The sequence below is a fragment of the Necator americanus genome, chromosome V, assembly GCF_031761385.1.
Source record: "Necator americanus strain Aroian chromosome V, whole genome shotgun sequence".
In the NCBI taxonomy this organism is placed as follows: Eukaryota; Metazoa; Nematoda; class Chromadorea; order Rhabditida; family Ancylostomatidae; genus Necator; species Necator americanus.
In genome coordinates, this window is record NC_087375.1 from 3,190,366 (window position 1) to 3,206,473 (window position 16,108).

At 39.8% G+C, this 16,108-nt stretch overlaps 1 protein-coding gene across 2 annotated transcripts; it reads right to left on the bottom strand.

Moving 5' to 3' along the window:
* On the bottom strand, window positions 1-14,749 carry RB195_012791 (uncharacterized protein; the record flags this gene model as incomplete). Of its 2 annotated transcripts, XM_064202332.1 has the most annotated exons (19): window positions 1-178; window positions 423-535; window positions 673-770; window positions 1,326-1,483; window positions 2,690-2,819; window positions 2,881-2,922; window positions 3,188-3,302; window positions 3,412-3,446; window positions 3,508-3,554; window positions 3,836-3,952; window positions 5,805-5,904; window positions 8,029-8,098; window positions 8,153-8,308; window positions 8,392-8,492; window positions 8,744-8,825; window positions 8,882-9,023; window positions 9,079-9,218; window positions 9,720-9,829; window positions 14,695-14,749. In XM_064202332.1, 19 exons carry the CDS (start codon window positions 14,747-14,749, stop codon window positions 1-3), a joined length of 1,989 nt encoding a protein of 662 aa, XP_064058213.1. The 2 variants fall into 2 exon arrangements, with proteins under 2 accessions (XP_064058213.1, XP_064058212.1); XM_064202331.1 differs by lacking the exon at window positions 5,805-5,904 and having other exon boundaries at window positions 3,412-3,554.
* Between the last annotated feature and the right edge of the window lie 1,359 nt (window positions 14,750-16,108).

Below are 16,108 nucleotides of genomic sequence, written 5' to 3' on the forward strand. Positions count from 1 at the left end.
CTACCGTAATGCGCTCAATGATGAAAGAACGCTAGCGATCGATAATCGGTGATTGGTGAACGGTAGCTGCAAACACGTACTGTCGTCGTCAGCCCACCAACACCTCGTGCGAAATCGGATAGACTTGGACATAGCTGCAAGCCCATAGTTGTGCTCGGCAGATACACACAAAATATATCTGAAAATGACATTACGAGAATATACATCTTGCTTCAAAATATGCAATTTCGATCAAGTATTTCTACATTTATAGCAGTTCTAAGTGCCTTTAAAAGAAGGTTGTTTATACATCAAGAGTCCTAGTGATTGAGAGAATCCTCCCAGCTTTGGTTCTTTTGTGATAAATTATTCGCTCGATCGTACTTTGCAATTATTTCCTCCCAATTCAGAAATTAATGAAAATAAATGCCAAAGAAGCTCACCGAGTGTCCGGCAACAAGTCGGTGAGCGTAAACTTCAACGATTGGCCAACCTTGTACCTGCTCCAATAGATAAACTGAGGAGCGGGCTCTTGTGTATATTGAATTACATAGCTCTGAAAAATTAAGCTGCAGGTCAAAAATCTACCACCAACGATCCGTAATCTTCCTTTTTGTAAAGGATGCGGATGAACCAAACTTTTGTTTTGGAGCACTGTTCCATCACAATGGTCAACGAGAAATTACAACCAACCTCAGGCCCATTATTTACTTTAGGCGCTCGCCAAGAGACTGTAGCTGTTTCACAGCTGATTGCTTCCAAACGTAGATCCTGCGGGACCGTACACGGTTCTGAATATTAACCATATATAATTTCAGAAAAGAAAACACTAGAATCAAGATCTTCAAGGAAAACCAAGTATGTTCCATTTGATCCTCTACGCAAACAAAGTTACAACAAAATACTCGATACTACTTGAATGTAATAAAATTTAAATCGAAAACTTTAAAACAAGATTAAAAATCGAAATTTTGACACTGATATTTGAAGTTCAACGCGAGTGACAAGGAGAGAAATTATATGGCTTTGCTTGTTTTTCTCACCTTTTCGGCTTAACATTGTGAGCTTCTCTGTTCGAATTACCAAAGCAAGAAAGATTAAAAGTGAAATGAACATAATGAAAATCAAACAATGTTGTTTGTCAAGTGATTACTTATGCAGAATTCTTTCTAGCTGGACAATTTACACGAAATCGTGAAGAAATTGGTGCCTATGTAGCACTCAAAATGTTTTCGAGATGTCACCAAACCATGATCAGATATACACAGTTCAGTTTAAGTATGCATATTAGTGCATCTATAACCCACTAAATAAAATCTCTAATTGTTCAACCAGTAGTGATGTACCTGTATATTCTTGTGCTTTTGCTGGTTTACTTCTCCCAAAGCGAGTTGTCGTTGTCAAACTGAATTCGTAGAGTGTGAAAGACTTCAACCCCTTCACAAGATATTTCTTCTCGTTAATGAAGTCCACACAGACCACTTGATTTCGTCTTTGCGGTGTTCTGAAATTGAAAAGATTGCAAAGTGGCAAAAAAAGCTTCATAGAAAATATGACGTTCTCTAGGCAAAAAAGCATTAAATGAAACGAATTCCTTGAAATGTTGCCACTAATCAATTGTCTGCTGTCTATTGTAGTGTTCCGGTAAAATTTGCCACATATCCGATGATTTTCAAAGGGTTCTCACGTAAAACTGGCTCGTTATTGGAGTGAAAGTATTCAAATGATATGGCCAGAGATCTTCAGGGAAATGTTTGCACCTTTATAGGCTGCAAAGCGCGGTTTGAATCTCAGAGGATAGAAGGTACCCCCACTTCTCATGCCTATTATAATTAAAGATGATTCATGTGACCTTTTACACTAAAGCAACTCCACAAAAGTATAAACTAGATAATTTTCTTGGCACTGAGAAGTTCCTTTGGGATGCGCTAACGCAAAATCGTTTGTTTATGACAGCGTCTCCAGCTGTAAAATGAGCTAAGGGGGACAACATGTGTATCAAAACAGAAAATTTATCAAATCTAGTGAACCACATGCATATCCTTAACACTAACCAGACACCAATACATAAGGGGACTGCACTGAGCGCAGATCTCACTCGCCTTGGATGACAATATGCAAGAACACAGTTGTTCAACAGCCCCGCTTGTCGGTGAGACTGGTCAGGTTGCTTTCCAGTTTCGAGTTCTTGCGTGGTATGCTTCGAACGACACCGACACTAGGCAAGGAGAGAGGAGTTTGTGGGTATGCATACCATCAAAAATCCCGAACCACTTTAGTGAGGTTGTCGAAACGTGAGGTCACGAATAAAACTTTACCAAAACGTCCTTAGCACAACAAGAAAATATAAATATCAACTCAGTGATTCCATCCTCTCACACTCGGCCACCAATTTTTAGGATCTGGAGAGATAAACGGCTTTGTTGATCACGGGTGAATTTGAGCCATCGACAATACATCACTCGTAATCTTTTACCGCTGCACTGCAGAATTAAACACGATCTCTATGAGATCAACAGTCAGACAATACAAAACTCAGAAAACTTCAATAGCATACCAAAATTCATACTAACTTGATTGCATCAATTGCTCCAAAAAAAAAAAAGAAAAGAAAAAAGGAAGAAGCAAAGAATTACTCCGAGTCCGTTTTCGCAATGCGACAATTTTTTCAAACAAAATCAAAGCATTTGCAAAAAGCCAAATACTCCACCTTGGTTTATATGTTAGTGTGTACCAATAGCGTTTGCCCTCATCCACATAGATTGGCTCACTCCATCTGAGCAGCACTGAATCTGCGGTGGCATGAGATGCCAAAAGATTTCGTGGAGCTTCTGGAGGGTCTAAAATGAAAGCATATATACTTCTAATTCGGTTGATCAGCTTAAAAAAGTCTTCACCAACCTGGCAATAAGTCTGATGGTGACTGTGTGAGATGTTTGAGAGCTGAAATGAGATATCAATAGTAAATAACAAAAAGATATCCAATCAAAAGTTGAACATCAACAAATGGCACAACTTATGCCAGAAGGCATTTCCGAGGTATTGGGTTATTCCATAGACAATGCGATTTTTTCTTCAAGTTCATCAATTGAAATCTTGAGGGCGTAAAATGATTAATAAATCTATTTTTCAGTGTGCAAATGATCCGAATATCTGTCAATGCAGTACTTTGAATAAGAAACTCTCCAAAGGTAAATGTTAAACTAACCTGTAAATCGAATGTGGTGCAATGCAGTGACTGTTTCGAACAATTTTCTCATGGCTTCCCTTTTCATTGCTTCGATTCGTCTTTGCTGGACTTCTTTCAACCAAGACAATGGATCCTGTACAAAAGATAAATGCTCAAATGAGAGACATTTGATTGGTTTGAAATAAAACAACAATGGAGAGCTCAGACATTATGAGTATCTATCATAAAACATATGAACTCACGTCATCCAGTCGTCTCCCAAAGAAATGCAACCGATCTATATAGTAGGCACCAACAATGTCTACACAAGTGGTGGTAAGCACCAAACCAATTAAAACCAACAACAAAACGAATAGTATGAATGTTTCGTTGCGAGGCACAAGATCTGGAAAGGATGATGTACAGAGCGTTGATACAATGTGTACGTAGTCGAGCCAAAATGACATGAAGCACGGACAGCGGCGTAAGCGGCTGCGCTCGAAGCGGCACGGTGGAGCGGTTGTGATCGTGTAAGGATCCTCACTACCGCCACCCATCTCTGCAGTTCGCAATGGTCCCATCTCGCATCGAATCGCTATCTCCTCCGCACGAGTCCAGTCACTTACGCAATTGCACCGAGCTTCATGTCGTTCTGACCCAAGTATATATGTCGCCACAACTCATTACCTCCAAAACCAATCGTCAACACACTGATCATCACGAAGTAAAAACCATCTGACAATGGCCATCCCTCGATAGCAGCAATAATGTAGGAAGCAATAGCAATGTAAAGCAAGAGAATCCCTGGAATTTCAATTTAGACGCGCAACACAGGAGCAACCACATGAAGAGCAGGATTTTATGGGATGATACACGTTCTTTCCCACTGTTGATTTAGAAGGAAAGAACTGAATATTTCCTTATTCTCGAACGTCTTCAACGTTTCCTAACACTTCCGAACCAGTTATTTCAACGCCAGGGACGGACATGGTTACGCTATAGACTAGCTCCTGACCACTTGCGATATCACTTGCTTCGCACTCAACTACACGGCCAACAAAGTATTACACTATTTCGTCGGATGTTTAGCCAGTTGACTGCAGCTACGCAAATGGAGCTAATTATCTCGGCTGGCACAACCACTCGTACCTGTGGGCGGCAACATAGGATTCTTCACTGCACGGCCTAATTTATACTCAAAAGGAGCGTATCAAGAAATTGACGGGTACGGAAAAACAGGAACGTTAACGGGGAAGAACGTTAACGGGTTGGGATTACGGAAACAATCCTGGCTCCGCTCATACTCCCTCCCTCGTCGCAAAAATTTGCATGGTAGACGTTACTTTTTCACGACGATTTCACTTCCACGAGCGAGCGGTCGAGGATTATGAGGTCTCCACAGCAGCCTATTCAAGTAAAACCAATGAATAGGCTGCTAAGGGGACCCGAGTGTGAATAAGGATACGCGTTCTAGCTCGTGGGAACTAAAGTGGTTCCCAGGCCGTTTTTAGAAATAAATAGTGTGCGGACGCGGAGGTCGAATAAGTCGCTCCACAGTAACTTACAGTAGTGGGCAAAAATCAATTGACAAACGGTTTCTCAAAGTTTTCCCTTCTGAAAATCACTGAATCGTCCTCAAAGTTGCACCAATTATTTCCTTAGAGTTCTTTAACCTTAGAAAAGAATACCAGCAATCATCTTAAACCAGAGTTTAAAAAAATCATCGATTATTCGACTTTATTGAAAACAAGCGAAAAGTCACATAGTCAATTTATGTAAATAGAATACTGATAACAACCATCAAAAACCAAAATAGCGTAACAATAACAGCCTGGCATCTTCAAGGCATCAAGTCCAACAAATTATCAAGGCATGACTGTGGAATAGCTTTCCAGATCTATTCAAGCTGAGCGAATTTTCCACAGAATTTCTTGCTTTTTTACCTTTTACGCGATGTTCCAGTTCTTCCCATAAATGCTCAATCGGATTTATATCCGGAGACTGACTTGGCCAGTCAAGAACTTGCACACGATGCCGGTTGAATCAGTCACGAACATGGCCATATATATGCTTTAGGTCATTATCTTGCTGGAAGATGAATCCTCTACCAATGAATTGCATAGGAAATGGACGCATTATTGCTTCTACGATATTCTCATAGCAGTAGCTATCCAAATGTCCATGCATTTGGAGAAGAGGTTCAAGTACATGGGTACTGAAGCAACCCCCAAGCATGATATTTCATCCATCATGTTTTACAATAGCTAGTTTATAGTTTGAATAAAATATTTTTCCAACTGGACGCCTCACATACTTAATACCATCAAGTACCAACTCCCCATCAAGTTAAACAAACGTGGAGTCATCAGATAATACAACTTTTTCCACTGCTAGCGACTCCACCCAATATGCTCCTTAACCCACTTGACAAGGGCAACACAATTATTTTTTTCTTCTTTTTTCTCGCAGGACGCCTTCCATTGAGACCGGCAACTCTAAGTTCTCTATACATACTTCTAACTATTCGAAGGCGCCTATAAACTGCCGGCTTCACACTCAAGCTCGAGGATCCTGGGTTTGGCGTTGCTCCAATTACTCCATGTGCCTATAGTGTTTTCAGAAAAGAGTTTTCAGAAAAGATAGTCGCCTTAGAGACCTTAAACAGTTTTGCTTATTCAACTTGTCTGATTCCTTGATGGATTCCTTGCAGTGCGGACTTTCGGGTTTCATTTGACATACGACGTGCTCCAAACATCCTAGTCAAAAATAATAGAAGACTGTAAAATAAAAGAAAATTCGGGAGGAAACACAAAAAAAAAAACACACAGAATAAACTTAAAATTAAAGGGTGAACACAGGCATTTTCAGTCCACATATGTGAGTGGGTGACCAGAGATAGTTAGGGTTCCAGTACCCCAATTGAACAGATCGAGTCGCTGGTTTAGTGGAATATATTTCTTATAAAGTAGAGACGACCGCACCGTACCAAGCAAGGCGAAAATACTGTACTAAAGCACATCAAGCAATAGCTAGAATAAGCGGGCCACGCCCACAAACTACTTGATTTGCGAAGAGGTCACGATAAGTGATAGGTCATCGCTGGATGATAGCAAAATCTTCATTTGTGGAAGATTCTAATTCTGGAACAGCAAGGTAAGGCTATTTTTTCAAAAAAATAAGTTTGTAATTCCAAATAACACATCAGGTGCAAGTTTGGAGACGATTCAATGATTTTCAGAAGGGAAAACGTGGAAAAAAAATCGTTTGTCAATCGATTTTTGACCACCACTGCCCTTCTTTGCCCTCCTCGTATCGTACACTATTTCACCGAAGTGGTGCAGTGTTGGGTTCATTGCTACCCGCTTAAGCGTAAAAATAAGTTGAACGTGTGTAGACACGTTTTCCCGTGTTCTTCTAAGAGCACTATAAAAAGCGACAGCGGGGTTCGTTTCTGCTCCCTACGTTGGTTCTCCCTTTTCATATTGTGCTCCTTTTTATAGTTGATGGTTTTTTTTTAATGTCGTGAAGTCTCAAATTTTGCGTATTATGTTATTTTTTTCTGGTATTTTACGTCGTGGTCTTGAAATTCGCATGTATGTAGTGCTGTATGTATGTTCGTAGGTAGTGCTGTATGTGTGTTCGAATGTGGTGCTGTTTTTTTTTTGGTTTTTTATGTCGTAAAACTTGGATTTGCTGAGACCACTTTTCCTTTTACTTTTTATAGTTTTTCATCTTTTTTCGTACAATAGTCCACTGGACAGGGTTATGGTAAAAAACTCCTTTTACTTTAGGTTTATTTTGTACCTAAGACTCCTCTAAGATCCTAGTTTGCAGTGATTTTATCACAATCCCATTTTTATGTAACTGTGCATAATTAGGCTTCTTCAAAAACGAATTTTACTGATTTCTAACGCCAGTTATGCAAAATCACACAAGAAAGCGGAACAAGAATTGAATTTCGACAAACTAGGATCACGAGGGGCTTGAGGAGTAAAACAAACCACAATACTAAAAGAAAGGAATCTTTTTGGGAATATGTAGTCTTATTCACGGACTATTATGCATATTATTATTATTATCATATTATTATATTATACAAAGAAAATAATGGAAAAGAGTAAAGAGAAAGATGAATAGAGGTCCGGGGAGGAAGAGATTCCCAGCTTTATCGTATTCAAATGTTATTTGGGTGTTGCTTTACGAAATACCTTTCTAGTCCTTCATAACTACATAGTTCGTTAACACGTGTGATTCTGGTTCAAACTTTAATTTCCTTCTACTTCCTTCGAGATCAAAAAAACAGCGCTGAATCGATATATTCGCCGCGGAGTATCTTTAACTCCCACACCATCATACCCTAACTCTATTGGCTGCTCCTTGCGCTGAACTGACTGTAAGGATTACTGCTACCCAGAATTCAAATTCTGCTCTAGGGCCACTCCGCCGCTAACATGAGCTAGATGTATAGAAGCTTTGTGCTATGTCTTCATTAATTGTTGATCCATCTACTGCAATGACAATTCTACTATTTAATGAATTAAGAAATAAACGAAATTGTCCGGCAAAAGGGTACACTTCAGCGAAATCTTACCAATTGACCTGTTTGTAAAACCAGGTATGGTTGGGCCAAAACGACATAAAACACGGGCAGCTGCGTAAGCGGTTGCGCTTGAAGCGGTGCGATGCCGCGTGGCGGTTGCGATCGTGTAAGGATCCTCGCTATCACGACTCATCTCTGCCATGGTCCCACCTCGATTCCAACCACCGTCTTCACCGTACCGCTTCGAGCGCAGCCGCTTACGCAACTGTCCGTGCTTCATATCTTTTTGTCCCGAGTATACGTAGTTTGCGAAGGATTTCACGATCCAAACAAAACCCACCTATGATAAGAACGAAAGGGACCTCAACAAATTGAGCGTGTTCTAAATGAGTCCACAGAAATTCAGCAACCTACAACTGATATCTATGTTATTACCATCAAAACAGCAGCAAGTACTCGCCTACCTCATCTTCTCCTCCTGCGATTATCAATTGTCCCACTTTAATAGAGTCACGGCGTAATCGTCCAGATTTCCAACGCCTATACTTTCGCCTAACGCGATACTTGTACTTGATAATATCTATGTACAATTTGTTCATGAATTCGGTGCAAAACTTCGCCTAAATGAAGTAATAATTGCTGTGAGTTGCATTTTCCTTTCTTGATTATTTCCGTAGAATTGGAGGAAGTAAAATCTACTTACGAGGTCAGCGAGTGTGATCAAGTACAAAGGAATACCAAAAAACAAATAAACAAGGCAGAACACTCGTCCAGTGTATGAATCAGGAGCGTCAGTGCCATATCCTGAATTTAGATGTGTTAAGTTCAATTGAGTCTAAGAAAATTCTGTTAATATCTAAGACTAGTACACCATAATTAACAGCCATTAGCAACGCTTAAATCGAATTTTCTCGAATCATGTTTGCTGAGGCCTAGTTACGAACTCCTCCGGATTATAAAAAAAAAGCGACCAATACTTTGCGCAGTTGAATCAGTGAGTATCAAAAATCGAAGAGAAAACATCCAAAAGAGAAATTGAAAGAAAGTCCCCTTACCTATTGATGTGAGTGTTGTAGCAGCAAAAAACAGGTTCCATGTGACATTCAGTAGAGGATTGTGATGATTGTGAATAAAACCCTTGAAAAAAAACATTGTCGATAGGTCAGTAAACCTCACTACTATACAAATGAAACCGTAAAATTGCGACTCCATGGAAAAGGATTTCTCGAATATAACGTGTGCAGATCATCAACGAATATGTTAAGCCTTTCTTCTAGAACAGAACTTCTTGATGTGTTAATCGAAACGATGAAACGAGTGAAATTAACTCTAGTGCTGAAATATTATCTTCTTTGCGAATGTTTTTATAGACGCAACCCTTATTTCTAACCTTTCAAACTTCTCAAACAATTCAGCATCGTGTGTAGCTTGATCGCTATATTGGATGATGGTCAGAATCCATCCACCAAAAGCAGCATATAATAATGAAACGAAAAGAAGTGTTACGTGTGGAAGCGCCAGGCGCAACACCTAAAAGAACAGATCTGCTTGTAAGCAACCCGTAACTTTGTCAATTAATCCTTTTCTAAAAGATCCAAACTTGTCATGAATGCGGAAGAGAATAATCGATGTCCTGTAAGTCCTAAGTTTTTTGTAGCGTAACTTGTCATTACGTTGAATGTTGTGACTAGATGTTGTTTTTGTTTTTTTTTTTTTTTTTTGAAGTTGAAGTTGAAGTAAGATCTTGACGTCAAAACGTCTTGAACAGACGTCAAAAAAGACAGTGATAATATGCGAAGCAGCAAGAGTGTTCACAAGAAAGGTGTAGCAGAGTCAAGGCGTAGCGGTTAGGACCGAGTGGGGACCCTTACTAGCACCATCCATCACTGCATTCCGTAATGGTCCCAGGTGGATTCCAACCACGCCGCTTTGAGCGCATCCGCTTACGTAACTGCACCGTGGTTCATATCATTTTGGCCCGACTATTACGATGACGAACTCGTGAACACAAGGAGAAAAAACTCGACCAACCAGCTGCTTTGTGAGCCCGAACTGTCCCGGTGTTAGTTCGGAGAACCGACACATACCGCCTTGCATAATGCCACACATCTCACCAGCTTGCAGCTGACAACCTGTAGTTGCTGAAAAAAAAGCGGATTAATGGTGATGGTGAGTGTGAGTGAATCGATAGAAGCTGAACAACAAATAAGTAGATTGGTGGTGAATACGACCATAACGAAAGACCGTCTCACAATCGCTTACTCCACTTGAACTGTAGAGATTAGTAGAGTTAGCGTGAGCACTACCTCCGTTGCAAACACTAGTTTTACCGCTAGTCTCTGCTTTTAAGCAATTGCACCAACCTTAAAGTCGATTTGACCAAACTGCATGTGTAGCTCAAAATCGGCACTGATGTCGAACTAGTGGTTTGCGAAGAATTGACAGTTCAGAGCAAATGGCTGATACAAATAAGTTCTGTCATCTCGCACAATTCAGGTATGGTAGTGTCAAAACGAAATAAAGCACGGTGCAGTAGCGTAAGCGGCTCGAAGTGGTGCAGTGAAGCGTACCGATTACGATCGTGGGGAGAACCTTGCTAGCTACACCGTGTTTCATTTTGTTTCAACTCTACAGTACGTATACTCGGGTCATAACGACATGAAGCACGGACAGTTGCGTAAGCGGCTGCGCTCGAAGGGGTGGAGACAGTGGTTGCAATTGAGGTGGGATCCTCGCACGATCCCAACCGCTACGCTCCACCGCGCCGCTTCAAGCGCACGCGCTTCTGCAACTACGCCGTGCTTCATTTCGTTTCGACAGTACAGTTCCTAGGCCAGATAGAAATGTGGTAGAAGGGAACAAAAGGAGCATGTGTGTTGTGTAACATGCAGCTGACTTCCATACATCACATCGGAATGAGGTGCAAAAATTTCAGAGATGAAGAATAATGTGGTTGGAGCTTCAATTCCTTTTAGATGACCTACGTCATGTTCAACTCCGACTCAAAATCGTTTGAGGTCTATGAACACGTACGTAGCCTGGGCAGCGATTTTCGCACCCAATATTTCGAGTCAGTATTTCCATCCTCACGAAAAAGTATTGAAAAAGTTTATCGACCTTAGAGGGATGAAATGCTTGACTCCTCTCAAACCACTGACCATATAGTTCTAGCGGAACCTCTTACCACCATGCTACATTCGCAGAAATCGCATTAGCACTACGAAATGATAAGCGCCGCGATATATTATAAGAACGTCTTTGGGTTGCTGTTGCGTAGTCGGTAAGTGGCTTGACTGCCAGAGCGGGGCTGATTCAAAGTCGCTCCAGGACCAATCAGACTATTCATCCCTTTTTCCAGACTTGTCCTGTAGACTGAAAATACTGGCTTGATACATCGGATCACCTCATAAAGTTATTGTATAGGCCATGCACACGTTTGTACTCCCTGGAACTATTTTGAATCGAAGTGAACGCGTTGGCGCATCCCAAGCGGATTTACAAGCGTCAGACATCCGCACTTTACTTTAAAATGTCGAGGTTGCACCAAAAGTAGGTCCAGTATGGAAAAGTGAAACAAAACAAACAGTGAAAACATGCAGAAGAAACCAGAAATTGGCAACATATCTTACTTAGTGGCAGGTCCCTATGAAATATAGTGCGCTGGAATTTTTCCGCGAATAGATAAGGTTACGACGTAATTCACAACATTTCACAACTATTGTTCCAGGTCTGCAGACACTCGAAGGTTGCTGACGCTGTCTATCGCACTTATCGACAGGAAGTATGTGTGATTTCGCAGACGATTCGCGTAATGAGGTGCTCTGTAGGGCGATCAAGTAGGACAAGTCCGTTTCCCACGCAGTTTTTCTGGGTATTCAGGGGAATTGACTATGTTCAAGTTCATACTAGTGAACTATTGTGCATCATTAACCTTGTTTATTCGTTAAGAGATCGCAACCCAATCATTTTTGTGTTACGCTACATTTAAAACTTTATGGTTCTGATTCTGTTACACATATGCGCGTATGCTTTCTCTACACCTATGCTCTAGACTTTTGAACATCCTTGCCTAGCTGCCTGAACACTCTGGAGTTGAGTATGTACAGAAGGAGTTGAAATCACAGAACGAACATATTCAACACACCTCTCCACCTCATTTGTGGTCGATGAAAAACGCAAAAACTCCCGACGCAGATTGAGAAATTTGGGATGCACGCGGAGAAAATTAGATTAATAGAAGAAGGGCAATTCCTTAGAGTCCTATCTATTTCTATCGAGAAGTCATCAGTAGGCGAATCGAACGAAAAAAGAAAAAAGTGGAAAGTTGCAGAAAGCAACAGTGAACTACAAGTCATTCAGCAAGCAAGTTATTCACAATCCTTTTCCTCAAAACTTCATGTTACTGAATAAGTGGTGAGGACATGGAGAAAATCCACTATTCGACCTAAAAGTTACAAATGGAGTACAAGGCGAATCTTGCTTGTATCTATGATGCATCAGCAACCATGGCGTATAGTCGGGTCAAAACGACATAAATCACGAGTATAGTTGCGGTGCATTTGCGTACGAGCTTGAAAGGGCGCGGTGGAGGCGTCAGCTGGGACTGAGTTGGGACCGTCGCAAACTGCAGCGGTGGGTGGTGCCAGCAGGGGTTTCACCACGCTTCTAGCCGCTACGCTCCACCGAAGCGCCTCGAAAGAAGCCGCTTACGGAATGGCGTCACTATTTTTATCCTCCCAGACAAGTCTAGCACCAACTTATCGACCTCGGAGTGATGAAGGGCTTGGTGAGCACCAAGGCGGACTCGAACCTCTGATCGATCGTGCAGACAGCGAAACCTCTTACCGACTGCATTACATCAACCCCTTTGCAACTGTACTAAAGTTCGGTTATACTAAACTACCGTAAACCCGTACTGAACTGCTAGATAAGAACTAACTTTGCTAACTTCTACTTGATGTAATGGAAGATGTAAACCCCAAATGATTTGATATCATTCAAGAAGAGAAGAAGTACAGATAAATTAAAAGCATCACCCCCTCTCCATAGTCTCCCATCCCGTATACGAATACTCCACCTTAAATCCGTACCACTCCTGATTCGTGGGGTGATGCCTTTAACAATAATGAAACTGAAAGTTAGTGGATACTAAACTTTTAGAAAATTCACGGCGTTTGTTAGAGTAATTGAACAACATTACAGATGATTTTACTTGTCCGTATCCTCTAGTTAGTATCCTCAAGTAGAACTCTTTAATTTATAGCGGAATTTATGTCAAAATTTCGTTGAAGGGAGTCTCAAATAGATTTGAAAAAAAAAGACTGAGCTGTCAAGAATCCTGGTATTTTCGAGTTCCCCACTTAAATTCCAATTCCATCTTCTCGAACTAGTTTTTGTGAACTTCAACAGAGTTTTCAGGCAGAGAGGAAGGTGCAGAAAACGATGAAAACGAAATCATTGTAGAAAGTGGGCTAATTGAAAAGAAAAGAGTAAATTTCAAATTGGCGGACTTAGCGAGGGAAACGATTAGAATCTCCTCAAATTACATAAGAGTTATATAATTCCGCAGTATCTTATCAAAGCCAAGAAATTTCACCGAAAATAAAAATTGCTGTTCAGTTGTATCATTGCCACTCCCAAAACAAAGACGAAGACATTCAAAACAAAGACGACGAAGAACTCTCAAAGCAAAGACTTTTTACTGTGAATGAACAAAATTGTTTTTCTTTTTCGTTTTTTTTTCTGTTTTTATTTTATGAAATTGCTTGAAAAACAAAAAAAAAAAAACAGAAGATTCGTTTACGCGGTTCCGTAGTACATGAATGATACGAAACCTAAGTGATATTGCATACGTTTTTTTTCTTTTTTTTTTTTGCAAATGAAAAAAATTAGAAAATAAGGAGAAAACTCCACGAAAAACACAAGTTCCTAATTGTTTTAGTCTGTTCGCTGGAACCTATCCTGGAACATTCCAGAATTATTAGCACGCATTAATGTAGTGTCAACGTAGATTCAAAATACGAACCAACAACTTTTAAAACAGTAAGAATATATTTTATAGACTTAAACAATTGGTGCATGCAAAAATCAAAATCAACCACAATTCACATCAAGACTTGCCACAACAGAGAGTTAGTTAATAGCAAGTCCCAGAACCACCGAAAAAAAAGGTGGTTAACTATGAAGGCTTAGTTGCACTTCAGGGCATACTACCGTACTTTGCGGCAGAAGAGCTTTTAGGAGCGGTTTGAATAATTTCGAAGACGATGCGCTTTTATCCAAGTTGTTTATGATTTGTAGAGCCTATTTTTCGGCCATATCTTCGTTTCAATGCGCCTTCATACAGATAGCTCGAGGCAAGATGGTTGTAGCCTGGGTGGGCGCAAGAAATTCCGTTAGAGCCATACCATCTACGTGTCTAAAGCTAAGCTACACGCGAAAAAGTATTAAAAACCTATCTTAAATAAATTCGGGTAAGTTTTCTTTGTAATTTCCCACTGTATTTTAAAAGGATCTGGCACAAAAACCTGTACCTCACCCTTAGGTGAAAATAGAAGTAAAAAAGTTCTGTCAAAGAAGCAAGTTATGAAGTGTTCAAAAAGAGAACCTCCATAACCTCCATAAATTCCTACTACTTTCTGTTTAGTGAAAAAAAAGTCGAGGAAACAAGGAAGGCACTGCATCAAGTTTTAAGATAATTTAGTATAATTAATCATGTTAATTTTATTGTATGTACAGTTTTAGGAACATTTTGACAAAAGATGAGATAACGGACCTAAATAGATATAGATGCATGCCCTGCTCCCCCTTTTATGGAATTTCTGCTTCGGTTGAGATTTCAAAATAACAAGGAAAGGATTGTTTAGGAATGACTACAAATTTTTAAATAATTTCCTCGCTAGACCACTCAAGAGGGAATAAAATCATGTTTGTCTAAAGCTCCAAAATCTCCAGTCTCCCTTGATATAGATATTAGAGAGTAAACAAAAAAGAAAAGCGTAAATACTTTTAGTGAAAGTGAGCCCATTGAGATGGGTTGGGCTAACGGAGTCGTCGAACATGATTCAGCAACATAGGCGCTGTCTCGCGGGAAATCAGGCACCTATTAGACGAATTCCAGCTTCTCCCGCAACCTTCTTCCCATAGAGAAACCTTCTAGAGACATGAGAGATCTGATACACAATCCAGACGCCTAAAAATAAACAAAATCAGGAAATAAATAAAAAAAGAATAGTCACAAAACCTAATGCAGGCACAAAATCATATCATATACACAAAGAAATATCAGGAAATAGAAGTAGCAGACTGTGGAACTTTAAACAAAAAAAATCAGCAAGCTGGTATTCCTATTAGTTACTCTGAAATAAAATATGCTCAAATAAAATATGTTGTAAAGGAATTCGGATCATCTCTCGTAGTAGGATTCACTTTAAGCTTTAAAGGAAGGGAAAAATTAGGAAAAAGAAAAAGAAAGAAGAAGAAGAAAAAAGAAGAAGAAGAAGAAGAAAGAATTTGTCGAAAAAGAAGCTCTCCCTCTTCACATTAAATATTGTGAAAGAATTACCATAGTGTCAAAGATACTGATCATTTGTTGTGTTTCGTCTGCGCTGCGGTAACTTCATCTAATAAAGGATAAAGGATAATTAATAAAGGAAAGGGCAAAAGATAAAGAGTTTCTAGCATCAATGAATCCGTTTGGGATCCACCAGTTCAAATGAATGAGACGTTGACGACTTCATTCTATAATAACGGGAACACGAACCTGTGCTTTTTATTTTCTACAAGGTCATTTGAGCTCATTAGTGCGTGACTTCAAGAATATTTTGACTTTAATATCTCACGTAATATAATAATATATAATAATATATTAGTATTATAGACGACCAATACTTCCATTTCCAATCATCGAGTCTATCTTACACTCTGCCAGCACTTCTGCTAAAAACAGCAATCCCTGGTTATCCGAAGACACGGACCCTGAAAAAACAAACAAGGTCCCGTCAGGAGACATCTGGAGTCTGAAGATTGTGAAGCGCAGTCATTCATTATCGATTCGAATAGAACCTCAGCCTTCAGGATTCCTCTTCAAGCGTACCGATGTTCGGCAGCCATCGACATTATAATGATCCTCTTTATTTGCAGGATTTGTTCTGCTTCGTGATTGATTTTAAAATTTTGATAGAAATATCTCCCCACCTCAAATCACGTTTTCAATTATGTTATCCATGAATTTCAACAAAATATGGAAAATCAGCCTTTTCTGAAGGAAAATCAACCTTTTCTAAAGGAAAATCACATTTTTGTTCATTGGAGGAGTAGCGCAGATTAATTACAAGAAAAAAAAACATGGAAATAGGCATAGAATCATACTCATTTATTATATGGTTACCTGATGAATGTTGTACCCTTATGTATGCGAA